The sequence below is a fragment of the Sinocyclocheilus anshuiensis genome, unplaced genomic scaffold, assembly GCF_001515605.1.
Source record: "Sinocyclocheilus anshuiensis isolate Anshui unplaced genomic scaffold, SAMN03320099.WGS_v1.1 scaffold478, whole genome shotgun sequence".
NCBI classification, from domain to species: Eukaryota; Metazoa; Chordata; class Actinopteri; order Cypriniformes; family Cyprinidae; genus Sinocyclocheilus; species Sinocyclocheilus anshuiensis.
This window is the reverse complement of record NW_015542376.1, coordinates 990987-1001878: the sequence shown is the minus strand read 5'-3', so window position 1 is coordinate 1001878 and position 10892 is coordinate 990987. Positions and strand designations below refer to the sequence as shown.

At 35.9% G+C, this 10892-nt stretch overlaps 1 protein-coding gene across 1 annotated transcript in view; it reads left to right on the top strand.

The window, feature by feature from the left end:
- sfswap (splicing factor SWAP) overlaps positions 1-10892 on the top strand; it is a 95511-nt gene that overhangs the window by 12181 nt on the left and 72438 nt on the right. Inside the window, exons 5-7 of the mRNA XM_016491271.1 lie at positions 2001-2226; positions 3550-3671; positions 6954-7110. Of these exons, the coding sequence (XP_016346757.1) occupies positions 2001-2226; positions 3550-3671; positions 6954-7110 (505 nt within the window). The remainder of the gene's footprint in view (positions 1-2000; positions 2227-3549; positions 3672-6953; positions 7111-10892) is intronic.

The following is a 10892-nucleotide window of genomic DNA, read 5'->3' as shown; positions in this document are numbered from 1 at the left end:
ATGTGGATCCAACCCCGCCCCCTGGATCTTTGTTCTGCAGTGAGGGGCTACTGCATAAAACAGTAATTATTTTCATTTTATGACCTTTAATAGATAAATGGCCAATGGCTTCTATGGATTCAATAATATTTTCTCTAAATAAATTAAAATAATGCACTAAAAACTAAAATCAATAATTTTTGAATGCTACAAGTGAATTAGGCGTCATTATAATGTACAGCATGAAAATGGATATTCATTTGGAGATTTGCTGAAGATTAAATATAGTAGATTTTTTAAAGATTAACTTGAATTGAGTTAAATGACGATTAAGAATCTGGGAAATGAGCACACACTATTAAATATCCAATATCGGCGATGCAGATCAATTAAAGGGGTGGTTTTTGTCATCATTTACTCACCCTCAGGTTGCTCCAAAACTTTTTTTTTTTTTCAACATTCTTCAAAATAGCATATCTTTTGTGTTCAGCAGAAGAAAGAAATTCATACAGGTTTGGAACAGCTTGAGGGTAAGTGATGACTGATTTTTCATTTTTGGGTGAGCCTCTTTATGTAAACTTTTGTGTTCAGCAGAAGAAAGAAATTCATACAGGTTTGGAACAGCTTGAGGGTAAGTAAATGATGACCGATTTTTCATTTTTGGGTGAGCCTCTTTATGTAAAATGAAAGTCTCTAATATTTGCAGATAATTGATATGGAACCAATGTATTGTGCATCCCTACTTGTAATCACCATTACCTACATATTTTGATTGAATATGTATTTGATTTGGATTTCTATTGTTGGATGTCTCATAATTTAATCCGAAAGATTGTTGATTTGCACTCTGCAAGAGGCCATTTATGACTGTGTGGCAAGTAAAGACTCTATTCTCTGTTCTTTTTTTATTCAGAAGTTTCTGATTTTGATTGAGCTATAAAGATCTTCCTTTGTGTAACCAGAGTGCACACGGTGGCATGTAAACGTAAATCTATACAAACCAGACATGGGCATTTATCTCCGCAGGATTCCTCGTTTGGGAGCCACACAACAATCACTGATCATTTTTTTCTGTGCCTGTAGCTGAAAGCACGTTGATCCCACCAAATTATACTTCCCTAAAAGCTCAGGAGTCTCGATGCCCCTCCTTTTATCCTCTTAAACCGGGGATTTGTCAGTGCTTTCCCTACTGGCCTACTGGAAACATAGCAACATAAATACTTCACCATCCAGTGAGCCACTTGCCACGTACCCCAACCAGCACTTTTTTTTGTGGTGGAGGGAGTGATATTTGTCTCAGGGTTGGAGAATTAGTAGAAACCTTCAGTTTCTCAGCCTTGGAAACCCCAATTAGTTTCAAGTCTGAGAGGTTCTTTGAAGGAGCCTTGTGAATTATTAATCTTCAGCTGCTCTGATTACCTTGCTTATTGTACAGCACATAGCTTGAAGCAACAAAAGAATCTGATTTTGTAGACAAACGTTGGGTTGTTTATCTTCAAATTAGCAAGTCATTATTTGACTCCCTTGGTCTCTGGGGCTTTGAAAGCAATAGATTCTCTGTTTACCTGGACATTGGAGCTAAAGTGCAGCCCTTCGAAAAGTTCTTCTCATGCAATATTCATGCTTCCTTCTAATGAAGGATATGTGTCATTTGGAGCATCATTGGTGTCATTTGTCATTTAAAATACGGCATTGCTATAAATCAGCTCAGCACATGAATATGATTTTGTCTGCAGCTTGAAAGATTTGTGACTATTTTAAATCTGCATGTGTTAGATGCAGATGACTTCCCTGGTTAGATTCATGGAGCTCCAGCCCACACTCACACACAAATTGTTTGTGTGTGAACTGCAGTAGCTAGAAAATCCTGTACCTGGAGTAATTGATGATAAATGTTCTATACCCATTTTTCCCTATACAAATTTTCTAATTAATCTTTATTTTTTAAAATGGCATATTCTTTTATAAGCTTAATCAGAATTTCAGTCTTGTTTACGCCATTTCTTTGCCATCTATTTCAGCCTGCAACCACCAAGACGCACGCTATTATTGAGCGCACCGCCATCTTTGTATGCAAGCAGGGGGCCCAATTTGAAATTGTGCTGAAGGCAAAGCAGGCGGGGAACTCCCAGTTTGATTTCCTGCGGTTCGACCATTACCTGAACCCTTACTACAAACATATTTTACGAGCTATGAAGGAGGGGAGGTACACACCGGCATCAGAGGGCAAGCAGGACCAGAAACAGGGTAATCTTTTCACTTGTTACAGTTTATCAATTTGCCATGAAATTTTGTCCACCTTTATTTTCCCACAATTCATTTATGCACATTATTTCAAACATACATTTCGGGGCAAATGCTATTCTTGAAAATCATAGGATGCTCTTCGGTTTGACTTTAATTGATTATTGCAAATTGCAATATTTCATCAAAATGTGGTGATTTGCTTTGGTATAGAACACCCACTTTTCATAATTCAGTTTGCTAGATGAAATGAAATTAATACTTGTATTTAGTAAAGATGCATTAAATTGATCAAAAGTCAAAGTAAAGTGAGGTGACGTGTAGCCAAGTATGGTGTCCCATATTTTGAATTTGTGCTCTGCATTTATCCCATCCAAGTGCACACACACAGCAGTGAGTAGCGAACACGTGCACACACACACACACACACACACACACACAATCCGTGAACACACACCTGTTACGCCACACCTGCCCCCATTGTCACATTGTTACAAAGAAAATTCAAATAAATGCTGAAAAAAAGTATCACAGTTTCCTCAAAAATATTAAGCAAGCACAACTCTTTTCAACATTGATAATAAGAAGACATGTTTTGAGCACCAAACCAGCATATTAGAATGATTTCTGAAGTCAAGTCAAGTTTATTTGTACAGCACTTTTCACGATACAAAATCATTGCAAAGCAACTTTACAGCAAATAGGTAGCCAGTGCAGAGACTGTAAAATTGGGGTAATATGATCTTATTTTCTTGACCTGGTAAGGACTCTAGCCGCTGCATTTTGGACCACCTGTAGCTTGTTTATTGAAGATGTAGGACAACCACCTAGCAGTGCATTACAATAGTCCAGTCTAGAGGTCATGAATGCATGAACTAGCTTTTCTGCATCAGAAACAGGTAACATGTTTCGTAACTTGGCAATGTTTGAAGGATTGTGTGACACTGAAGACTGGAGTAATGGCTGCTGAAAATTCAGCTTTGCCATCCCAGGAATAAATGACATTTTAAGATGTATTAAAATAGAAAACAGTCATTTTAAATTGTAATAATATTTCACAGTATTAGTGGTTTTACTGCATTTTTTATCAAATAAATGGGGAGTATAAGAGACTTTTCTTAAAAACATATAAAATAGTATCGACCCCAAACATTTGAACAATAGTATATATCCTATCACTTTGTCAGTCATTTTGTAGTATATATATATCGTAAAATGTAACTAGTTGAATTGAATCCGTTGTTTTTAGAATAATGAACAAATCTGAACAAATTAGACATTGCTGAAGTCAGTTAACAATCCAATCAATTGCCCCTTTTGAAACAGAATCAAAGTCAGACGATTCTAACGACGATGATGATGATGATGATGATGATGGGGATGGAAACTACCTGCACCCAAGTTTGTTTGCATCCAAGAGGAGCTCTCGTCTGGAGGAAATAATGAAGGTACAGCTTCAAACATACCCCATGCTGCTTAGGAATATTAATACACACTTTTGATGGTTTTCAGGCTGTGATTATGTACCGTGTACCCTGAATCACATTTTTTTATCATACGTGTTAATAACTAAAAGAGCAATGACATGTAATTTACCCCCCTGCTATGCACACTGTGCTTAAACATACTTTTTTTGCACTCAGTTAACCCAACTAAATAGACTTACTGTTATTTTCTAATTAGATGGATAAGTGTTCAAAGCGATACATTTTAAAATGAATGTCAAATTGCTCTTAAGTTGTTATATTTCTGGGCCTGATATGAAAGCATCTGACATCAAAGTGTTCCCTTTTTATATATTTGTTCAAATAAGGATGAAGTCCTCATCAGATGTTTATATCTTTGATTTCTTCATCTAATATTCTGTATGTTTAATCTGAGTTGCTCTGTCATTTTTGGAGAGTGGCACAGAGAGACATTAGAGATAAAAGCTTGTAAAATAAACTAATGTTATCTGTTTTGGCTTCTTAATAGATGTCTTCAGGTCACGCCTTGACGTATAAAGTTTGCATTTCAATCATCAACTTTATATAAACTTTTTTTTTTTCTTTTTTGCAAGACTCATCTAATTTATTTAAAGGAGCTAACTCGTGGTTATTACAGTCAAATACTGCCAGAATTGTCAGAAATTATTAAACTAAGTTTTCTGATGCTAAAGGAAGAGTGACTGTTGAACATTCATCTCAGGTCTTACGCTTGAGATCCCTCTGCGTGTCATGTTTTTCTGTGGCTTAGTCAACCTGTGTGTTCTGGTTCTTCCAGAAAACAGGATTTATGCCACCCACATGTTATGGTGGATTGATAACTTAATAGCAGCTCAAATAACCAGTCATGCATTCTTAATGACACAAGCAGCTTTATCAAGTTTGCAGTTTGCAGGGCATGTAAAAGTAATCTGAATCAATGTGAAAACATAAAAGATAAGGTTTTATTTATTTTTTAATTTTTTTTGGTCAGGCTAGTAGTTTAGATTTTGACTTACGCTGCTTTTATATATATCATTGAATGATTTCTCTGAAAAATATATATTTTTCATAACATTGTAGCATATTAATGCAGCATTGTAACATTGTTTTTCTCAGAAATATATATGTGTTTTTCATAAAATGTGAAAGTTATCTATGTAATGTAATTACATGTAATGAAATTACATTTATAATATAAAAGTTGTATCATAATGTTATATAATGTAATTATTTTAATAAATGTTATAGCATCTACATTTATTATGTTTGTTAGATTTTAAATTAGCAAGAAATTATGCCGTTCTAATGAAATTCCAGGACAGCTATAAATTCATAAACAGACTTGCTGGAAATATTATGGCATATGGTCGTTTGTTTATAATTTTCAACCCATTTTAAATTAGAAGACTATTGAAGACTATCACAAATAATTTTCACAGTTTCCACAAGACCTCATTTATATTAGCCAGCTAAATGACTTCCTTGACATATTTAAATAATCAGAGATTGCAAAGATCAACAAGCATTTGCTCTATTCCTTTTTAGTGATTTAGAGCTTGGTTCTATAAACATTTTCATATGAATACTTTTGTCCTTTCTCAGGGCTCGCAAAATCGCTAGCCCGACGTCCCGGGGCTATTGTGTTTTCCAGTCAGGCTACCAAATGTTTCACCACCCTGCCCGACGGGATATTTTGAACAGTGATATACAATTCCTTCCTTGTTTTGTGTTGTTCACTAGCTTGTAGGGGTAAAACGGATCGTAGTTGATCGTTTGCACGTGTTTCCAAGTCTTGCCGATTTAAACATTTAAAGTGTTTTAAACCATTCACGCGCATTCGGAACTACGCGCACTCATTCAAAGCGCGCACAGAGAGCCGCGTTTCAGACAATGCACGTACACAGAATTGATCCCTCTTTCGCATATCCTTGCATCTAAATGAACACATACACACAAAATTATCTCAAAATAACTTTCTGGGCAAGTATTCTCGTAAACACAGTCAGTTATGTCTTAAGTGAACGTAAACAGTGGAGAAAGAAATCTCAAGTGCATCATTATATTGGATCCGTGCCTTCGGTCTTAAAGGGGCTGCAGCCTATAAACGCCTGCTGCTCCATAAGCGCCACCTGCTGTGAGAGAGTGACATTTGCGTCTCATTCACAAAGCTAAAATCAGACCATTCTGTTTTTGCTTCAAATTTTGAAATTATACAATCTAATTGCAATCTAAATAACATGTATTTAGCATCTTTGTTTGGATCGTGATTCAAATGCAGTGGTTGCCTCTGATTTTAAATGGAAAAAGCACAGCCAAAGCATTCGTTTGTTTATATGAAGAGATTTATTTTATTTGTATTTAATTATTTGATTTGGGATTTGTTTAAAAATTTCAAGTTAGTTTTATTATTTGACATATTTCAATTTCACAAAGAAATGTGCAGCATTTTGTTGGAGAAATAATAAAAGAACACCTTTTCATTTATAATTTGTCTTCAATCTTATTTTGTTAAAAATAAAAATTGTGAGAAAATTGTATTGTGAAATCAGTATCGTGAATCGTATCGCATCACATCGCATCGTGAGTTGATTGAATCGTTACATCCCTATATGCTACTAGTTTTTGCTGTGGTATCAAAGAAGTATTCTGTGATTTAAATAATAAAGAACCATATTTTTTTTGCTCATCTGCAAAATGACCCGATCTGTTACTCAAAATCTGATATGATAATGCAATATGATCCGAGCCGTGGGTTTTGTGATCCGTTGCACCCCTCTTGATATCTCTTGACTTGTTATTTGAAGAAAAAAAAGCGATCACTGAAGTTTTTAATCATGCTAATTTGTCCGCAGTGAAGTTCAGCCGATATCTTTTTTTTTTATTTTTTTTATTCGGTCTACTTAAATTCATTTTGGGCTACCAAAATCTGTCTTGTTAACGAAGATGTGGCATAAATTTCGTCATAGTTTTTATCATCAGATATTAGTTTTAGCTCGTCAACGTCTTGTCTTTGTCACAGAAAAAAATGTTCGTTAACGAATATTTTTCGTCGTCTTCGTTGACTAAATTAACACTGGGCCACACAAAGCACTGGCTAGATTTAAAACCTGATTTATTGAATTATTTCTTTCATATGGTGTTTTTACAAGCACATTAATCTTTTCTGTTTTGTTTAAACAGCTTTACACACATTTTGTGGGTGGGATATATATACTGAGGAAAGTATTGCACAGCCCATTGACCTTATGTTTTCATGTGTTATAGCCTCTGCAGGTCATTGATCCAGATCATCCGTTGGCTGCGCTCGTTCGAAAAGTCCAACAGGAGAATAATGGTGCTGCAGCGATGGCGATGGCGACCAAAGCAGAGGAAGAGCCTCAGCTGTCGACAGTAGCCACGCAGGCAGAATATACATCTGACCGTGAGTATGATGACAAATCAACATGTGATCTATATGGTTGAAAAAAAAGGTCCTGGAACAACTTTTTAGAAGTTAGAAGAGCTCAAGGCTGCGCAATTAATAAAATATAAAATCAAAATCATGATGATGATGATTTGTTTTTGTTTTTTATTTATTATGCAGCCATGTGCACATAATAATAATTATAATAATGCAGTTTAATAATTCCAATAGCATGCAAATCATGATTTTGATTTTATTTCTGTTAATAACAGCTCTATGCGCACTATTATTATTATAATTATTATTATTATGTTATTCATTAATAATAATCACTATAATAAAACAGTTAACAAAATTCCAAACCCATGTATATAATGCCAATTGTGCAGAGCTGTGCATAATAATAATAATAATAATAATAATAATAAAAAAAATTAAAATGCACCATAAAGCTTGACACGATCTGAAGCTGTAGCATGATAGTTCTGTTTGTCTTTTTTGGATGAGGTCAGTCATTCTTGGCGTGTCTCATGCTGATGAACAAAGACCTCTTGAGAAGAGCCTTTTAATGGAAGTGGGCTACGATGCCAGCTCTTTAAAGACTGTGGCAAATCATTAACATCTTGAATTATTTTTAGGATGATTGATTTTCAGGGCGTCCTTGAGTGAACATGGCAATGAAGCTGACCCTTCAATGCGAGCAAAGTTCATTTAATTAAGTACTAAAATGGGTAGACTGCCCATCTTGTCCTCCTTATCTTTAGTCAGTTCTAATTTAACAAAGTTTACAATGTTAAAGGCATCTTTTCTTTCACCACTTGAACTGATTCTCACTACATCATCTGATTTTTGCAGACATGTTTGATGTGTGCATGAATTCAGTGGTGAACCAGAAGTGCTCAAATTAGTCTTAAGTCTATCAGTAACAACATCTGCTCCTAATGAGTGAATTTCAGGCAGTCTGATCCACAGATGTGTGCTTTCTTTTGTGTGCAAAAATGAGTGCACCTGACGCTCAAAAAGCATCTTTAGAATCCAAGCAAAAAGTAGTCTGTGGTAATTTATAATAATACTGGAATTGCTTGATATTGCAGCACTTGCGTGCAGTGCAGTACCCGATGAACAACATGATAAAACTAGAACAGTCCTATTATAATCAACAGCGCAAATAAGAGATTTGTGCAACGACAAATTTGCTGATTATAATGGAAAGGGAACTTTCTACTTTTGTGTAAATCTATTAAAAAATCATAATAATAAAAAAATGCTGTTTGGTTTTTGCTGCTGCCAAAAGGACAGATGTAAAGTTGAAAACTTGATTTACTGATGAAATGGCAATGAGTTAAAGGGGTCATATGATGCGATTTCAAGTTTTCCTTTCTCTTTGGAGTGTTACAAGCTGATTGTGCATAAATAAGATCCCTGAAGTTGCAAAGACTAAAGTCTCAAAACCAAAGAGATATTCTTTATCAAAGTTAAGACTCTGCCACGCCCCCTTAAAACGGCTCGTTCTAACATGCCCCCACATATCTATGTCACTATGTGGAAATATTTGCATAATGCTGCCCAAATGTGCACGCAAAGAAAGAAGGCATGGTTTCAGTAACCGCAGTTAGTGTTGATGCAGTCATGTCAGGGAGAAGCTGTGTGTTTCTAGGCGAAAGCAAAAGCACTTTATTTGGCCTTCCGAAAGTAATTCTGTTACACCAAATACACAAAATAATGATCTTTAAAAAAGCATCATATGACCCCTTTAAGTTAGGAACAATGTTCTCCACTAGTTTTGGACGTGTAGCCTACATAATGCACGTACTAAATGCTTCAATGTAAAGTAATTTAAATTCTAATAAACAGCAGTTTTGTTTGTTTTATTTATATACCATGAATTGACTTAGCTTTTTTTATTTTAGATTTTCAATTTTCATTTTAGTTTAAATTTTAGTATTATGTGCTTTTACGTGCTTTTGTATTTTTTATCGTTCATTTTAATTGTTTTATTTCTTTTCTTTTTTTTTTTACATTTGGCTTTAGTTTATTTCAGCTTAGTTTTAGTTATTTAAGTACTTAAAGTACATAACAGTATTTCACTTTTATTTCAGGCAGTTGCCAAGGCTGCAGTTTTTTATTTATATATATATTATATATATATGTGTATATATATGTATATTTCTTTCTTTCTTCTCAGAGCTTTATCCTTGCACTTGTTCATACAGAGACAAAAAAAAAAAAACACTTGGAACTGGCCATCCAAATTATGATGGCAAGTGCCAGCAGATTTATTTTGACCTAAGAGAATAACAGGTTTTTGTCCTCCAGAATCCCATGGTGCTAAAACTTCCATTTTCTGTTAGCTGGTACTCTTACTTTAACTCGCAAGGATTTAAGGTACTGTGGGGAACGAACAGTTCGTCTTTTATTGGAAATAGAGAATTTAGCGCTCAGCTGGTGAGAGAGAGACTCAAGCTGGGACTGCTGATTTGTCTCAATTAGCCTGACTGAAGGAGCACTACTGGTTTCTTGAGGGAAGTGCCACAGGATTACAGTGCCCGAAGGCGCTTCAGTGGGCCAGTTTCTCAAAAGAAAAGCTACTTTGACTGCAAATGTGTATTTTCTAGGATTAACAGCATGACAAAGAGGTTCTGTAGGCTTAACAACAGTCATCCTATAATCTCTATCCAAATGTGAGGGTTATTTTTCCAAGGCATTGGCCTGTATCTGAGGTTTGCTGTGTATTTGTCTTGGAGGGATGCTTGGCACTAAATTCGAAGTACGGTTAAACATTGTTCCCTCTCTGCCAGAGTCAAGTTTGAATTAGTTCCCCTTCTTGATAAATTTAAACTGGCTGCTATCAACCTCAGCCTGAGATCCAACCATGTGGTATGACGAAAGCACAGAAATGCTTTATGAAAACAGATTTCTTTGGTTAACTAGTGGCAGGATGTCATGGGGCTCATGTAAGTGCACACTCAGCGGGCTTGAGAGACACGCATGGCTGGCCGACCTCATGCCTTTTTGGATATCCTCATTTACAGCCATAGTTTAAGCAGAATCTAGATTTATTGCGTCACTCACGCTGTTCTGCTCATTCATCCCAGAATGCTCTGCTCATTGCCTGTGAGTCACCCCGGCACCACACCACATGCCATGCCAACCTCACCCTTCCCATTACTCCAGTAAAACATTGCTCTTCTGCAGAAAAGAGCAGGCCGTTCTGTCCGTTTCACATCGCTAGAACAATTACGGTCTCATTTCATCAGGGTTCAGAAGACCTCGGTGATCCGCATCCGTTCAGCACACATGATTAATGCAGTTTATTAAATATGTTGACAGTGCGGAGGTGTGATCCTTGAACCGCTCAGTTACTGGACTAAGCAGCTGCCAAAACTACAATCCCAGTAGAATAAGTTGTCTGTTTTTATTTAATAAGTCATGATGGTGGTTAGAACAGTGTCTGTAGGAACTGCATAATTGGGTTAATGTATTATTGTTATAGAACACCGTACTGAACTACACTGACAGTGTTTACTGTACAGCAGCAGAAATTGTTTTGGCTGGGTTGGGATCTTACTTGAATGACTCTTCTGAGCCAGTTCTTTTCAATGCATCAAACCACTCACAAGTCACAGATAAACTCACTGGTCAAAAACGGATTACTCTCTCATTGAATCAGTTGAAATGGGTTTTGAATGAAGTTACTCATTACCATACTGTTACACTATTGTATAGGGATGCACCGAAATGAAAATTCTTGGCCGAAGCCGAACAAAAACAAAATGAAACACTGGGCCAAAGGCCGAATA